General features: G+C 43.2%; 1 protein-coding gene across 6 annotated transcripts in view; it reads right to left on the bottom strand.

The window, feature by feature from the left end:
• Positions 1-1,175: 1,175 nt before the first annotated feature.
• si:dkey-87k14.1 (leucine-rich repeat transmembrane protein FLRT2) overlaps positions 1,176-17,540 on the bottom strand; it is a 104,611-nt gene continuing 88,246 nt past the window's right edge. For 4 of the 6 annotated variants that reach the window (XM_059962492.1, XM_059962470.1, XM_059962477.1 and 1 more), the window contains 2 exons: positions 8,807-9,069; positions 1,176-8,400 (listed from right to left, as the gene is read on the bottom strand). In XM_059962492.1, coding sequence (XP_059818475.1) covers positions 5,998-7,989 — 1,992 coding nt within the window. In that variant the 5' untranslated portion in view covers positions 7,990-8,400; positions 8,807-9,069 and the 3' untranslated portion in view covers positions 1,176-5,997. Of the gene's footprint in view, positions 8,401-8,806; positions 9,070-9,499; positions 10,140-10,203; positions 10,763-17,540 lie in introns of those variants that run through there. The other 2 variants (XM_059962500.1, XM_059962506.1) reach the window with 2 other exon arrangements.

Raw genomic sequence — 17,540 nt, 5'->3', positions numbered from 1 at the left:
AGTGTTGGGGCTGGTCAGGCCAGTTCAGCTCGCTGCTGCACGAGGTTTACTCATCTTTGCACTGAATTGAGGCTGTGGCCTGCAGCTGCTGGGCTCCTGAATCAGCTGCAGTGGTGACTGGCTTTGTGGCTGTGGATCCATTTTTGTGAGCTGCAGTTCTGAATGTTATTTGCTTATTTTTATTGTTTGCATAATTTGTTTCTTCCCTGCAAATTGTATGCTTGATGGTTACTGTTTTTTAATGGGTTCTAATAGTTTGCTTTGTCTTGAAGCTGCCTGTAAGGAGACAAATCTCAAAGTTGCATATAGTTTACATACTTTGATAATAAATGTACTTTGAGCTTTAATCTGGCTTCTGCCCTCTTCCTTTCCAGTCTTACGTCCTACAACTCTATAGAACCCTGGTCAGACCCCACTTGGAGTACTGTGCTCAGTTCTGGTTGCCTCACTATAGGAAAGATATGGAAACCATAGAAGGGGTGCAGAGGAGATTTACAAGGATGTTGCCTGGATTGGGGAGCATGCCTTCTGAGAATGGGTTGAGTGAAATTGGCCTTTTCTCCTTGGAGCGACAGAGGATGAGAGGTGACCTGATAGAGGTGTATAAGATGATGAGAGGCATTGATTGTGTGAATAGTCAAAGGCTTTTTCCCAGGGCTGAAATGGTTAACACAAGAGGGCACAGTTTTAGGGTGCTTGGAAGTAGGTACAAAGGAGATGTCGGGGTAAGTTTTTTACTCAGAGAGTGGTGATTGCATGGAATAGGCTGCTGGCAACGGTGGTGAAGGCAGATACAATAGGGTCTTTTAAGAAACTCCTGGATAGCTCCATGGAGCTTAGAAAAATAGAGAGCTATGGGTAACCCCAGATATTATCTAAAGTAGGTACATGTTCAGCACAGCATTGTGGGCCGAAGGGCCTTGATTATGCTGTAGGTTTTCTATGTTTCTTGATGAAGAGTCTCAGCCTGAAACAATGACTGTTTATCCATTGCTATAGATGCTGCCTGACCTGCTGAGTCCTCCAGCATCTTGTGTGTGTTGCTCTGGATTTTCAGCATCGGCAGAATCTCCTGTGTTGGATTACTACCTCTTTATGGATCATTGTAACGATGACAGTTCTAATGTCTCTTTATACTGACACACAAAGTACAACCGAATGCCCTTCTTTGCTTAAGGTATCCTGGGTGCAGTAGGCTCACTAGATTCCAAGTGACTATGAATGACAATTCACGAGCTTTACCCAAACATTGTCTTCCTTTTATTGTGAATAAGTCAAAGTTGTTTCATACCAGTGCTCTATACGTTGTGACCATACTTTATTTTGTATTTTGGTTATGGACATCCTTCAAACAATGATTTAGAAATACAGAGAGATTGTTGGAAGTAAGGAGTACGCAAGTGAGGTACACAGTATCTCTGAAAGCGGCAACCTGTCAGTAGAACAAGTAAACCTGTGCATTATTATAAGTTACATCAAGTTGCTATTTTATATATAAAGCAAGAGATTTCCTTTTTCCCACCTCAACAAGACAAAAATATATACAAAACATAAAATGTACTGTTGCACTTTCAATGTGAGATTTTCTTATCTAGATAAGGCTAAACAGGAAAACTGAGCACAAGTGGCCTTGCTCCCTTTAACACACCATGGTTGAGAAAGGTATTTTTTCACCCAGTCTTTTAAAAAAAAGATTTTTTTTCTCTTTCTCTTAAATTCGCCTTTGCAGTAGAAAAAATATTTTTGAAAGGATTTATCTTTATTACAACATTGGCCCTGAAGCAGCTACGTAAAAAAATAAAAAAGCCAGCTGTGCATTTGATCAGTTAGAAAATAAGGATTAATCGCTCGTTAATTGTAATCAATTGGTATTTGTATGTTGGATGGAAATAATGTAACTGCACTGTATAAAGTAACAATGTCCAATTCAACAAATCCACAGTATTTTTAAACGGGTATATTTAACCATCTCAGAGGTTGTTTTGTGTTGTCCCACAAAAATGCTTACTTTCACAAATTGCTTGGCCACTGGATTTGATTAAATTATGACAAAAAAGAAACAATATTTGCTCTTGTAAAAAAGCACAATCCTTTCAGTCCTTTGCTTCTAGTAGTATATTAAAGTGGTTAAAAAGCAGTTGTTATTTCACTAAAGAAGGGTCATTATCGCTCCAGTTACAATTCATAACAAGAATTCAAATGCTGCATAAACACAAAGGTAACAGAATCATCTTTACGAAAAAAAACATGATTCACATGAATTTTATTAAATATTTAACTTCTATAGCTGATTTTGGTGTTGTAAATGTATTGTTTCTTTATTTTATACCTTTTTCATCTTTCAATAACTTGGTCTTTCCAGCAAGTCCGGCATCCATTGTTACTCTTGATGAAGTGCCACCTTCTATCATTTAGAAACTATTTATTTTTTACTTATTTTATTTAAAGTTACAGTGTGGAATAGGCCCTTCGGGCCCTTTGAGCTATATCACCAGCAACCCATTAATTTAAACTTAGCACAAACATAGAAGAGTTTACAATGACCAATTAACCTATTAACTGGTACGTCTTTGGACTGTGGGAGGAAACCAGAGCACCCAGAGGAAACCCACGCATTACACAAAGAGGACGCATAAACTCCTTTCAGAGGATGTGGGGATTGAACTCCAAACTCTAACGTCCCAAGCTGTAATAGCGTTACACTCACTTCTGTGTTATGGTAGGACTGAGTTAGCTTATCCGAATGGTCAACCTCAGAGGGTATTTAAGAATCAACTAGATTGTTGCTGAGTCTGGATTCATATCTAGGTTGCACCAGCTTAAATGGAATATTACCTCATTTTAAGGGAATTGGTGAACCAAATCTGGTAGTTTACAAGATAATCATTTTACAACCACCAACACTGGCTACTTTTATCAAAATTCACAATTATTAACCAAATTCAAAACCCTTGCTCTTGGTGAGATTTGAACTCATATTTATGGATGATTAATCAGGTATTGGGATTACGTTACTTAACCACAATACCCAAGTATTCATACATGCTCTGCAAAATAAGGAAACAGGAGTGGAAATGAATCAATTTGAAGTACTTTAACACTTATGATTAAAATTCAAGGCACATACATGATACACCAAGACGGTGCAAGATTATGAACTTTGGTTCCTTGCACAATGGAAAATTAGGAACAAAAGGAGAACAAAATCTAATATTTTGACATTGTCATCTACACAAACATGAGAGGACATCTGCATTACAAAAGTTGTGATTGATCTTGTGTGATTTTTCAGCATTCTTGCTGTAGACATTTTCTTTTAAAAAAATCTGGATTATCATTACGCTGTTTGTAAATTTAGTGCCAGGTTAACCAGTATTGCTTATTCCAAAACACTGGCTCAGCGTCAGAGCTGTTAGTTACCAAGTGGAGGCTGGAAAGAATAAATATCTCAGTGGGCTCATCATCTGTGTTTGGATTAATCGAATTGAATCGATTAAACCATAATCATCCAGAGGTTTAGTGAACAGCTAACCCTTCAGTTGTCAGTAACATCAGCACATCCAGGATAAAGTACTGTGTGAATATTTACCTATCTCTAACAATATAGAATACTGTTAGTGCAGTGTTCTTTGCTCTAAAATGGAGTCTCGTCCTTCAATTAGCGACGTGCCCCTTATATAAATCTGGAAGTTATCCATTGATAAACTGGACAACTGGCGATGTCATGGAATGGTACACGGGCAAGATTGTGCTTATGCATATCTCAGTCATGCCATTAAGTAACTTACACCCTCCCCTCGGGGGATGGGTTGGGGGGGGGGGTTCTGCTCACATATGTGTTCAACTCACTCAATGGGTGGGGCGGTCACAACCAAGGAGCTTTGGGATGAGGGTAGGAGGGGCAGCTGCCAAGGAACGGGCCATCCTTCTCACGACACAAAGGGCAGAGGGGAGCAGAAAGTAAAGTTCTAGTGACAGACCAACCTACCTAAAAGACCTGGATACAATTCATTAGTTGCAAATGCTACGTTGCCCTATAAAACATCAGGGATGGTAAAATGGTGCTAGTTTTGTGAAAGGGTAAGGTAGCTGAACTTTCAGTCCATTGTCCCAACATACAGCTGGATATCTATTTAAAAAAGGAATTACGTGTCATGATTGTGGTTTGCTCATCTGTACAGCTATTGGGAAAGATATAAAAAAACAGCTTCAGTTTTAATGGAATGACTGTAAATGTTTCATATTACTTGTGTATGCCACAAAATTCTGCTCAATTAATGTTATGACAATTTTGATCTTCCTACGTGATCAATTTCTCAGATACCTACCTGAGATTCAAATTCTTTATGGTTGCCATGGAAAGATAGCTTAGATTAAAATACCATTAGCTGTACTTTTTAGAAAAAAATGTGTTCTTAAAAACTGCCTAGTCACACGGAAAGTCTGCGAAGTTTTAACATTGGCAAGGAGGAGTGTACCCTCATTGAATTAATTATCTCATTGTTGGAGAATAAAGACACCTTTATTTTGCTAATCAAAGGCTGTGCTCTAAGCTGATGTTGCAACAGAAGCTTTCCAAGTGAATGTTATCCTTATTATTATGAAACTATCTTGCTCTTGTACTGACAGGTGTAATTAGTGTTGGGGAAATCTAATTACAGCAATTTTGTTCATTTGACAGAATGTGGGCATTGCCAGCAAGGACAGTTTTTAAAGCCTCTCTTTAATTGCCCCGGCTCATGGAACAGTGAACAATTAATAATCAATTTTTAATTTATTTTATTTTATTTATTTAAAGATACAGCGCGGAACAGGCCCTTTCAGTCCAACGAGCTGCGCTGCCCAGCAACTCACCCATTTAACCCTAGCCTAATCACAGGACAATTTACAATGACCAATTAACCTACTAACTGGTATTTAGACCGTGGGAGAAAATCAAGAGCACCCAGAGGAAATCTACACCCTCACAGGAAGAATATACAAACTTTCTTACAGAGGACTCCGGAATTGAACTCTGAACTCAAACACCCTGAACTGAAGCAGCGTCACACTACTTACTACGCTACTGAGTTGTTGTCTCTCTGGAGCCACATACAAATCCAAAATAGGTAAGGGGATTAATTAAAATAAATGTTTATCAAATATTTTTATCACTACTAAGCACAAATTGACATTATATAGTATTTTAGAAGTACTGAAGATCCAGTTAAAGCATTGGATTAAGGTACAGGAACAGCTTGCTGGATTTGGATTTCAGTCATCAAATGTATATAGTTCACATTGAACTTTCAGCCTCGGTTGAATTAACAGGGCCATTGATTGGGATGCTCGAAATGATGCATTATCCCTGGGCTAAAGGTGTTGGGGCACAATGAAGTCTGGAACTACTTCCTCGGATTTGTAGGCAGTGACCTCTGCTGGAGAGTAGGAGAATGTCAGGCTCAGCTCTCAATGCTGTCTGTGGGTTCAGATTCATACAGTGATCTGACTGAAGCTACAGGAGACGTAAGGGAAGGGAAGCCTTGAGTTGACGGTGATAAGCCCCACAAAAAAATCTACCATGCCAAGAGATAAATCCCTGTAGGGCAAGAAGATGAGAAAACATGGAAGATGAGGGTGAGGAAGGGGACAAAAGGTCCTGTTACCCATCAATCTATATTAGTTTTCCAGATTCAGTCCCCAGGATGACTGTGCAGATGTTTTGACCCTATTTCAGAAACTATGTCTTTAAATGCTAACATATGGGGGTTTAAAAAATTACATTTATGAACATAGGCCTTGATTGTACAGCAACAACTATACAGCATACTTAATCTCTTTTTTTTAAATCACATGACTGCTTTACAAAATTGTTGCTACTTAATTTTTGTAATAGAAAAGATAGCAATTTTTTTACACTGTATAAATTACACAGTTGGCAGACACAATCTGTCTGGACAATAATTCACAAATATATTCTAAAAGTCCTATAAGTTGGGGGGGTCTCAGACTGCAGGGTCATGTGTGACATTGTTCCAAATCTGGAGCCCCACTAGTACAGAATCTGCTGTTGCTTCTGGTGTGGCAGTCTGTGTAACTAATAGCCCCATTTGGAGGATATATTGACTGCAGTCTAAAATCCTCCTTCAACATGTGTTCATTATTTAATGAGACTATATGAAAACTGGTCTCAGTCATTTCGAGAATGGTGTTGTCCTTTTTGGTCCCGGCCTCACAGTAGTCGTCTTTCCTGCGGCCACGATTGTACTTCCACGAGTGTGAGTCGTACTTCCCCTTTTTGTGCATGTGCCAGCAGAAGACGCCCAGCAGGGCGACCAGTATGATGAGCACTGCGCCCCCTATCAGCCCTGCCAGCAACAGCGGGGAGCTCAGTTCCTGCTGGGTGGCCTGCTCGGGGCTGGAGGGCAGGTTTGTGTTAAAAGACGGCGGCTTGGTTGTGGCCTCTGAGCAAACTGTATCATCCTCGGGGTAAAAGTTGTTCGAGGCGTCCAGCAGGGCCATGCAGATCCTGTAGGTGGACCTGGGCTCCAGGTTCTGCAGGCTCAGCTGCTTGGTGTCCCCGCTGACTACCCTCTCGTGCACAATGCCGCCTACCAAACTGTGGCCCAGTTTCACCCACGTGACCCGGTACTTGGTCACCGTGAAGTCAGCCAGCCAACTGATCCGGATGCACGTGTCGTTCACAAACCGAACGGCAAGCCGCAGCGGACCTACCGGGGGAGAGTCCGTGAATTCGTCATCGCCGCCGGGCGCAGGTGGGCTTGAGCCAGCTGAGAAGGGCCAAATGGAAGCGTTTGCAGCAGGAGTCAGAACAGTAGAAAAGACCGTGGGTGAGGCTGATGGCGAGGGGGCAGGGGATACGCGGATGACTTTGGGAGCAGTTGTAGAAATGGGGCAGGACACCAGATTCATATTCAGATCTCGTATAGCCATGCCCCTGACCTTGTCGGGCCCCTGGCACATCAAGCCACGCACATTGATGGAAAAAGAAAGGGACTGCAGCCATTTGGTCACCCATTTTATATTGCAGTCGCAATACCACGGATTATTCCTCAACAGAATTTGTTTCAAGCTGGTCATGCCATCAAATGCTCCTTTTGCCAGCATCCGGAGCTGGTTGTTGGAAAGGTCCAGCCTCTCGAGCCGCTTCAGTTGCCTGAAGGCGGTGACCGGGATCTGACTGATCTGGTTGTCCTGCAAATTCAGCTTCACCAGTCGGCCACCAGGGAGGTTCGCTGGTGGGCGGGTCAGGGAGTTCCGCACCATCGAGAGCTCAGTCAGCTGCACCAGTTGTCTCAAGGCTCCCTCGGCAATGCCCTTGTTGGCCAGGAGGTTCCCATCCAACACCAGGCGTTGAAGGAGAGTCAAGTTCTGAAATGCCAGCTCCGACACAGTGGAGATCCTGTTCTCGTCCAGCCGTAATTCTTCCAGTCCCAGTGGCAGCCCCACCGGCACACTGCTCAGGTGGTTCCTGGACAAGAACAGGAGCTTAAGGTTAGTAGCTTCTCGGAAGGCATTGTCCTCAATGCCAACGGTTGAGATGGAGTTGTCATCCAGGTGAAGCTTTTCAAGGTTCTGCAGTTGGCTGAGAGCCTCCCTGGAGACCGTCTGGATGTTATTCTCCTGCAGGTGCAGCTCCTTCACGTTTTTTGGTAGATTCACAGGGAACTCGTCCAGTTCATTGCCGTAGAGGTATACGGTCTGAACAGAGAGCACATTTCGCAAGTCAAGTGGAAATCCAGCATTGTTGATGACATTGTTTTGGAGGTAGAGAATACTGGCCCCCTCTGGTATCCCAGAAGGCACTGATGTCAATTCACGGTCATTGCAGTAAACAAATTTCTTGTCGCAACGACACTCTGAAGGACAGAATTCCGCCCAAGTTATCTGTGTGTACAGTCCCAATAGAAACATAGTCCATAAATACAATAAAGTACTCCGGTCCTTGAAACAGACTCTGGTCTGTGACACTCCCATCACTCTAACCATTAAGGAATTCTAATTGCAAAACAGCAGGCTGTTAAAAAATCCTCAAAGCCAGAGGCAGCTCCAGTTATTGTAAAGCTGGTATTGGCTTCATCCAGACGCTGAGGAGCAGAGACTGTATATGTGCCTGGTGAGAATAATCCTGGTGGGCACTTTCTCCTTTGCTTCAGTTGTGAGAGCAGCAATTTGTTAAGTGGAGTCGGTCCCTGCAAATTCTGCCATCTAAAGCAGGACACTCGGTGATAACTAAAGCACATCACATACTGCTTTCCCCGGTGATTGGCAATTGGAAATTGCACATATACATGCATGCACGCAGCCTAGCAGTGTTGGGTGGGTTTATTAAATCTGGACTCCCTTCGTCACACACTGCCGTTCCAAGTCAGGAAGCCGTGTCCGTGGGCATCTAGAATCCTATACAATTAAAACAAAAACACATACAAACACAAGGAATAAATGAGCAGTTCATTGGGATTCACACACTCTTTGAGCTGCATTTTTTTTTCAAACCTAGGGCTGCCTCTGCTGGACAAATCTATGGGCTGTCAGTATATCGTTAACTACCTTCAGCTTACTCCACGCCAGTTAATAAAACAAGACTATTAAAAATCTCGTATAGGAGAGGTAGAGCGTGAGAGAGTGCAGCAGCAAGAAGCAGCCCAGATACCGGCTAAGGAATAAGCAGTAATTGACTGGATTATCACTAGTGGCTGAATTTAGTACTAGTGAATTAAAGAAAAAAAATCAAATGAATATGCATTATAAAATTCGATCAGTTTTTTTAAATAAACAACGAAACGGTAAATTAAATTACAACCACCTTCACATTCTGTCAGGATCATCATCCACTGGCTCTAGTTCCTCGCGATTTTTGATGGCTATTCGTGCTTTAGACGGAGCCGCGCAGTCCCAGTAGTTGGTGTAGGCTGACTTGGTCTCCACTCGGGCTGCCAGCATTAGTGAACAGCGTCCACGCTCAGCCCAGCGGCGGGTTCCGCTTTCCCTGTCTGACCATGCTTCAACACTCCCCTCTCTCTCTCTCTCCGGAGCCCCTCAAGTGCAGCCTCTGCTCTGGTGCCGCTTCTAGAGATGAGAGGATTTATACGTTAGGCAACAACACAAAAAAAAGGCTACAGCCACTTATTACCCTTTCGGTACCCCCAGCCTGTAGTGCTGGCGCATACAGCGAAATGCCAGTAATAATGCGTCTGATCAGGCTGTTTATTGCTAATGTAAGTCTTCCCTTTCCCTTTTAAAACCCATGGGAGATGTTTACAGTAATGAATTCAGCTGACAGCGATCTCCCTCTCTCACACAGACCCTCCCACCTCTCTCTCTCTCTCTTTCTCTCTCCCTCATGTGAGGAAGCCTTAGCTCCGGCGGCGCCGCTTCCCCTCGCAGGAGCGAATGCCCGACTCCTCAGAACCCCTCTGACAAACTGTGGAATTGTTCGATAAATGATGCACTCTGGCTGATATTTTATCAACCCCCCCCCCCCTTTCATTTTACTGACCTTGAGCCCGGACAGAAACATATAATCCCTTGCAGTCAAATAGCTGTTGGAACTATTTAAAATCTGCCTTCAGCCGTTCGGATTTTTTTTTAAACAACACTTGGCGCAAACCTTCATCGGCAGTCAGAGACTATCTGACACTCCCTGAACTATTAAACAATCCAAACTATTAAACGGTAACATCAAAAGAAAGTTCCTAATGAATTGGACGATTGATTTCCCTTTTTTTTGTCAATCGCTGATCATTCAACAGAGGGAGGGAGGGAGAGGGAGAGCAAACGAGAGAGAGAGGAAGAGGGAGCGAGCGAAAGAGAGAGGGAGGGAGGGAGGGAGAGAGGGAGAGCGAAAGAGAGAGGGAGAGAGAACGAGAAAGGGGGGGAGAGAGACAGAGATGTTTTACACCGACTCCACCGCAGCCGAGTCATCAATCTGTTCAAACCTTTGCGGAGACAATTAATTGCGATCGAACCAAACATTTTAGCTGCGATTTTTTTGCAAGAGACATGTCTGGGCTACACTAACTGCATGCGCCCGAAAGATGGACGCGCACAAGAGGGAAATATCGAACAGTTTTCTCCACAAATTTCTGACCATAATGATAGCACAGGGGGTCGATTTAGTCCCAGTCCTGTGCTTTCTCCATAATAATTCCTCCCTGGAGAGCAGAGAGTGCAGTTAAGCGAAAAAGATTCTAATAGTTCTACCTTGCACGCCGAACGGATTGTACTCAATGTTTTAAAAATCCCAGCAAAAGGCGAATTAGTCGTCAAAACTGCGGAGAATTGAATGCATCTCATTACAGAATTTGCGGCAAGTTTTAAGGAAGCTCTTCTGCGAACAGTTTATCAAAATCTTGCATCATCCGAAGTTATAAACTCGCGAGTTGCTCCAGTCGAATGAAGATCTCAATGGTTCTCCAGACAGATCCCCGCCGTGAAGCACCGTGAATCTTCGCCTCAAGTTAGTGTTGAAATCGGGGAAACATCTGTCCTCCGACACGACGGCGAGCAAGCCAGAAAGGGGAGGGGGGCGGGTGGGATGTCTGTGTTTTAAACAGGAATCGGGGCAGCAGGGCAGCGCTAGGGTTAACGTGTGCGCAGCGCTGACAAGTGATCCGGGCGGCCGGGGTTCCGCGGCAGCAGATGCGGTGGGTTATAGCGAGGTGGCAGTGCAGTACAGAACGCGGGCTCTCACCGTGCACTCAACTGGCGCGAATGGGAGGCGTTACAGACAACCGCTTTCGTAACGATTTCAATCTCACCAACTAAACACACACACACAGGGCTGCACAGAGAAATAAAATACTTTTTTTTGGGGGGGGGGACTCAATACGCAGATGGGACGAGTCTATGAGAGGACACGCACATTTAACAGGAAGGTTGGGGAAGGACTGTTGCTACCCCCCCCCCTCCCCATTCCACAATCGAGGATGTTGGTGAATTATGTGTGGAGTGCTGAAGGCACTTTTGATTGTGAAAATGGTTTCTCCACCTCCCCTGCCCTCTTTCAATGTTTCCTTTTCAATAAATGAACACCTGGTTGGCAGTTCCGCTATGTTCGTGCATTACCTTTTCGCTAATGATGTTGAACGCTCAGCGTTCCGTGGTGCTGAGCCGGAGCGCCCATGTTAACAGCGGAACGCAGTGAAGAGTAGTTGGAGACACCCCCTCTTTTGCTGGGGTTACTCGGCGAGCCAGTGTGTGAAAACTGCGGGAATCGAAAGAGTTACAAATGGAGCTTTAATCTCTCTTTTCCCCCCACTGGACTCTTTAAATCCCGAGAATCTCTCTGACGCCAAGAAAAAGCTGAAGTATTTGGTTGCTGGGTGGTCCTTAAATAACCTGTCACCAGTGTCACTGCTACCAAGGTCACGCCGTGGCTGGAGTTCAGACTGTGGGGCACAGACTCCCGCAAATCGCCTTTCGTTGCTTGAAGCCTCCGGTCTCAAAGCTGTTGAGGCACAACCTCCAACCAGGCTGAGGTTGCAGACAACGCCACGTCTCTTCGATCAGGAAGAACGCGTTTTGGTTTTTTTTACACACAAAAGGGAACAAAAAAAACGAAGTTTGGGGATTAAAGATATGGGCTGTTTCTTCGTGGACCTTCAGAGGCAAGATTGTCTTCTGCCCCAGACGAGCTGTGGTTTCCCGGACACTTCAGACTTGGAGCCGGAGATTACCTGGCAGGAAGAGCTTCCCTGCTACAGAGGTGGCGCTTGCCTGTTGCAGGCAGTATCTGTACAAAGCTGAGGAGTTCAAAAGGGTCCATGAACTGTAGTAACAGGACGATAGCGGTACTATCCAACGGGAAGGTGCTTCGTCAGAGTAGGCAAAGATGGAAATATCAGTCAGTACAAAGGAGTGCTGAAGGTGATGTGGTTATAATGCTCTAAAATTAAATGACCTCACCAGGACAGCTAAGGTAAGCATACTAATATGCAAATATGATTTTGTTCTATTTTGCATCACTCATTTCAACTCCTTTCCAACTGCTATGATTTTTGCAGTGCAGCCTGCAAATTTCATGCTGCATCCCTCTGCAACAATTACTACCCCTTCTTCCTTTCTTTCCTTCCTTCACCTCACCCACCCCCAACTCTGTAATTTTTCACTATTTACTACCCTGACTTACAGATGCTCGAACCTACTCCATTTTGCAACACAATTCTTTCCACCTTTAGGTCAAGGCCGACAGGGACATGAAGGGCAACACATCCCATTTAATAGGCACCCGATCTACAACCTAATTCTCCATTTTCTCTACTGCCAGCACACTGTGGCATCTGAGATAGCTACAAAGCTCACTGCAGTTGGTGCTCCAACAACACCATCCAAATCTGTGGCCTCTATCACTAACAAGGAAAAGGGAAGCTGCTATGTTAGAACCTCACCTTCTGCAGGATCCCCTCTGAGTTGCACAGCATTCTGACTTGAAACTGTTCTGTCACTATTCACTGGGTCTAACCTTGGGGTTTTTCTCTCCCATCCCACTGTCCAAGAGAACTCCGGACTAGCAGCAACAGGGGAACAAGAACGACTCAAGAAGACAGCCATCATCTTCTCAAGGCAATTGGCAGTGCTGAATAACTGCTGTCCTTGCCACTGATGCCCGGATCTCACCAACAAGCGCTAGCAATATTGTATTATTGTATTCACCAAGTGGAATGGGGGGGGGGTGGAATGGATGGGGGAGAGAGAACTGTTGTTGGTTTTAGGACCATTGTCTTTCCCACCTCCCATCCCAATTTCCTTTCATCCCTTCCTGCACTTTCCAGAATCCAATCACCTACCTTTGCTCATCCAATCACTAAGAGTTAACACCAGTATCATTTTGCTTGCACCTTCGCATGCCCCAACCACCACCATTACAGATTCAGGGCCTCTGAGCAGCTGTCCGAAAGCAGACAATGAATTTTAAAAGGGCAGCGCTCCAGAACAGGACCTAAAACTTGACTTTGCACTTCAAACTTAACTCAGAAAATGGCATCCATAAATAGTGAATGAATCCCTGTTCAATAGGTTCAATAGGTACCTTTAATGTCAAACAAATATACATCCTGAAATTCTTTTCCTTTGCAAACCTATCACCGTACAATCTTCAAGTTCTTGAACTAGTGTGAGTAATTTGCATCACAGCTAAAGCCCTCCCCAGCACTGAGTACATCTATGAGGATGTGCAAGAAAACAGCATGCATCCTCAAGGATCCCCACTGTGTAGGCCATGCTCTCTTCTCACTGCTGCCATTTGGAAGGAGGTATAGGAGCCTCAGGTCCCACACCACCAGGTTCAGGAACAGTTATTACCTTTCAACCATCAGGATCTTAAACAGCATGGATAATTTCACCCACGTCAATGGTGAACTGACTCGACAACTTATTGACTCACTTTCAAGGACTCTACAACTCAGTATCATTTATTTATTTTTTATTATTTGCTTGATTTGTCTTCTTTTGCACATTGATTGTTTGTCAGTCTTGTTATTTATAGTTTTTTTTCATGAATTCTATTGTCTTTCTTTATTTTCCTGTAAATGCTTGCAAGGAGACGGATCTCAAAGTAACATTGATAATAAATCTACTTTCAACTTTGAATGAGTTCATGAACTTGCATTTGTAGTTTACAACTTCATAGCTTGCTAAGATCTTTCAGGTTTCCTGTGGTTCACTTACACAAGCTAACTCCACCAAAAAGAGAGGTGATAATGTGCTTAATGTAAGCAAGTAGTTGGGGTATAAATAATGGTCAGCATTCCAAGAGAACTTCAGTAGAAACCATACTATGAGATCTCTTAATGTGGGATATTTGAGTTCAGGTCAGGTATCCTGAACAATAGAGGAAATGAAGTGAGGGTTGATGAGATTTGTTACTGGAATGGCAGGAATGAGAAGAGAGCCAGTGTTCTCTTACTTTTAGAAGAATGGTTTGTGATCTCTTGGAAAAATACCAAATTCTTGTGCAGCTTGACAGGGAAGATGCGAGGATGATGCTTCCTTTAACTGGCTGTCTAGTATCAAGACATAACAATTTCAAATTAGGGGTTGGTTTTTAGGAAGAAATTTCTTTATCCAGAAGATGGTGAACTCTGCCATAGACAGTCTCAGGCCTGGCTGCAAAAGGAGGAGGTTTGGGCTTGGAGATAGCAAACCCCATCCCATAAAAATCCAGAGCTACAGAAACACCAACAGAAGCTCCAAGCATCTAATCCCTGGGAGAGGAAGGATCTGCACTTAGAAGGCATACTGAAGTCATGTGGTGAAAGCAGAAGACAGGGGGCAGATCAAACCAGGACCGAGGACTTTGGCAAGCTGCAGTTGCATTTGGCCCATTCTGCAGTGGGGTGATGGTTTAAGAAGAAGAAGATGGTGAATCATAAGACCTCTCTACTCATATGGGCCATGTAAGTTCAGTTTCTCGGTATATTCAAGACAGAAATCAATAGATTTTCAGATTTTAAGGCAATTAAAGGATAAAGAGTTAGTGCAGGAAAGTGAAACTAAGGTGAAAGTCCATTCCTACACCAGTTCTCTCTATTCCACTGTTCATATCTCCTAGTTTCTCTCATTTCCCATCTATAGTTCTCTCTTTCTCTTTCTTTAATCTACACCCCTCACCCTCAGATACTTCACCTGCAAAGGAATTCTGTCCATCCCTCCACACAAATACTATTCCCATCTTCCTCAGCCCTTGAATTATGCAATTTCATCTACTCTGCTCTTTCTTCTTAAGTCCATCACCCTCTACTAGAGCATAGACCGCTGAAAGCAACTTGCTAAAGTTCTCTGCCCTGGGCCAGTCTTCCAACTTTTTCCAGGTATAGCTCATCTTCTTGGTGTATCTTTCCTCTCTTTGGAGTTTCTGTTGACATTTCTGTAGTTCTGGGTTTTCACGGGATGGGTTTGCTAGCTCCACACCCAACTTTCCACCTTTCGCAGCTGGGCTTGGGACCATCCATGGTGGAATTCCATCTACCCTGCACCCCACCCAATACTTTGTACTCCATTTCGACTGCTTTCACCTTCTCCACTCTGGTAGATCGTGTCCACACACCATGTTTGATGCTGCCAGTTGCTAACCAGAGACCTGGTGAATACTAGATATGGTTTGTCATTGAGAACTTGGTGTTAGTGAGCCTTGAATTCTGATTGTCAGATAGATTATAATTCCGCAGTAGTGGCCTGCTGGGTTCTGCCACCATTTTGTGTGTGTTGCGAGAGTTTCTGATTTTACTTTAAACAAAAGTGTGTCTAAAATATAGCCAGTCATGTCAGAAGCAACATTTATCTCAAATTAAACCTGTTTTCAGTACACAAACAACATAGAACATAGAAAACCTACAGCACAAGACAGGCCATTTGGCCCACAAAGTTGTGCTGAACATGTCCTTACCTTAGAAATTATCTAGGATTACCCAGAGCCCTCTATTTTTCTAAGCTCCAATATATCCGGCAATTTAATGTTTCATAAACAAAATGCGGGAGGAACTCAGCAGGCCAGGCAGCATCTATGGAAAAAGGCACAGTTGATGTTTTGGGCTGAAACTCTTTGGAATTTTGTGTGTGTTGTTTGGATTTCCAGAATCTGCAGATTTTCTCTTGTTTGTGATTTTAAGTTTTATGTTTTTCTCTTTATAGGGAAAGGTTAAATAAGTTTGGACTTTATTCCCTGAAGTGTAAGAGAGTGAGGGAAGGTTTGATAGAGGTATACAAAATTATAAGGAGATGGGGTAAATGCAGCAGGCTCTTTTTACAGAGATTGGGTGAGACTACAACTAGAGGTTATAGTTTAAGGATTAAAGGTGAAATATTTAAGGGAAACATGAGGGGAACTTCTTCACTCAGGGTGGTGAGTGTGGAACAAGCTGCCAGTGCATGTGGTGGATACAGGTTTGATTTCATCATTTAAAAGAAACTGTGATAGCTATGGACAGGTTGGGAGGGGTATGGAAGGCTATGGTCCAGGTGCACGTTGAAGCCCAAAGGGTCTGTTTCTGTGTTGTAGTGTTCCATGACTCTGTGGTTCTTTACTATAATGTCCTCTCAGGACAAATCTTATCGACAGAAAATGGTTGCAGCCGGCATTTCCATCTGATCCGAAAGACAACATTCTTGGATAATACTCCCTTGGGACATTAAGTAAATAGAGTCTACTAGATCAAGCAGTGAGCATCCTGTCCATGTTAAATGGGCAGACTGGTATCCCGTCATTCTTCACTTTCACGTCCTGGACATGTTGAATTAACGTTTGGTTGGGTTCTCAATTTAGCTGAGTCCTGAAGATAGGCCTTGGCCTGAAACATCGACTGTTTATTCATTTCCATAGATGCCGCCTGGCCTGCTGAGTTCCTCCAGCATTTTGTATCTGTTGCTTTAGCTGGCTGCTGTTTGCGTTGTGAGTGTACTTTGCCTACTAAATAACGTGTTCAAGTTCCCATACCACGTTGATAGGACTGTCAGTCCAAGTGATATATTTTCAAATAATTTCAGGTCATATTTGTTAATTCCAAGTCAATAACTCATTTACGATTTGATCAGCTTTACAGGATTTTAATAAATAGTTCAGAAAAATTAGCATGAAGATGGAATAACGTATCACTTGGAACATGCCAATACATCTACCAGTTCTACACAGTAGTGATTATTAAGCAGTTTAACAACCAAGCCACAAGCAGCGCTCTTTGGATTGATAGGTAAAAGCTTGGTCAAAGAGATTTTTAAAGATGGATAGAGAAATATTTGATCCTCTACCCTGACAGGTAGAAAATTACAATGTTTCCAGAACAGCTTTGTCCCCTCACCTTCAGTTTTCTGAATGGACAATGAACCCATGAACACTACCTCACTATTTTTTTTGCTCTCTTTTTTCACTACATATTTAATTTTTTGTTTATGTTTCTTATTGTAATTTATGTTTTTTTTCTTATGTATCGCAATAAACTGCTGCAGTAAGACAACAAATTTCACAACTTGCTCCTTTCTCTGGTGTCATTCTTGGGCAACTTTGAATTGGGGTGGCATGCAGATAACGAACACTGAGCTGACCTCTTCTGTTTTTGTGTTTTATATTCAATGTTTTCAAAAAACTTTGAAGACTTTGTCACCACTTGTGTGATTTGTTTTTTTGTGCATGGTTTGGGGGGGGGGGGGGAGGACGAGTCTCAGGGCTGTATACTACATACAGACTTTGATAATAAATGTACTTTGAATCCTTTGACGTATGTTTTCCAGTGAAATTAAACCTGAGCAACACACACACACAAAATGCTGGAGGAAGTCAGCAGGCCAGGCAGCATCTGTGGAAAAGAATACTGTAAACTAGTGGTCGCCAACCCATCGATCGCGATCCACTAGTCGATCTTTGAGACTTTCCCAGTAGATCCCGAAAAGAAAAGAAAAAAAAATACACAAATACTGTTGAGAGGTTGTTTCCGGGTTGCGGGGTTTTAGTTCCGTTCTTTCTGCCCAGTGCGCATGTATATAGCTCCCCCACACTACACAGTGTACTTCAGTGGTCCCCAACCACCGTGCCAGGAGGAAACAATATG

Source organism: Hypanus sabinus, chromosome 2 (genome assembly GCF_030144855.1).
Source record: "Hypanus sabinus isolate sHypSab1 chromosome 2, sHypSab1.hap1, whole genome shotgun sequence".
Classification (NCBI taxonomy): domain Eukaryota; kingdom Metazoa; phylum Chordata; class Chondrichthyes; order Myliobatiformes; family Dasyatidae; genus Hypanus; species Hypanus sabinus.
This window is presented reverse-complemented; position numbering and strand designations above follow the sequence as displayed.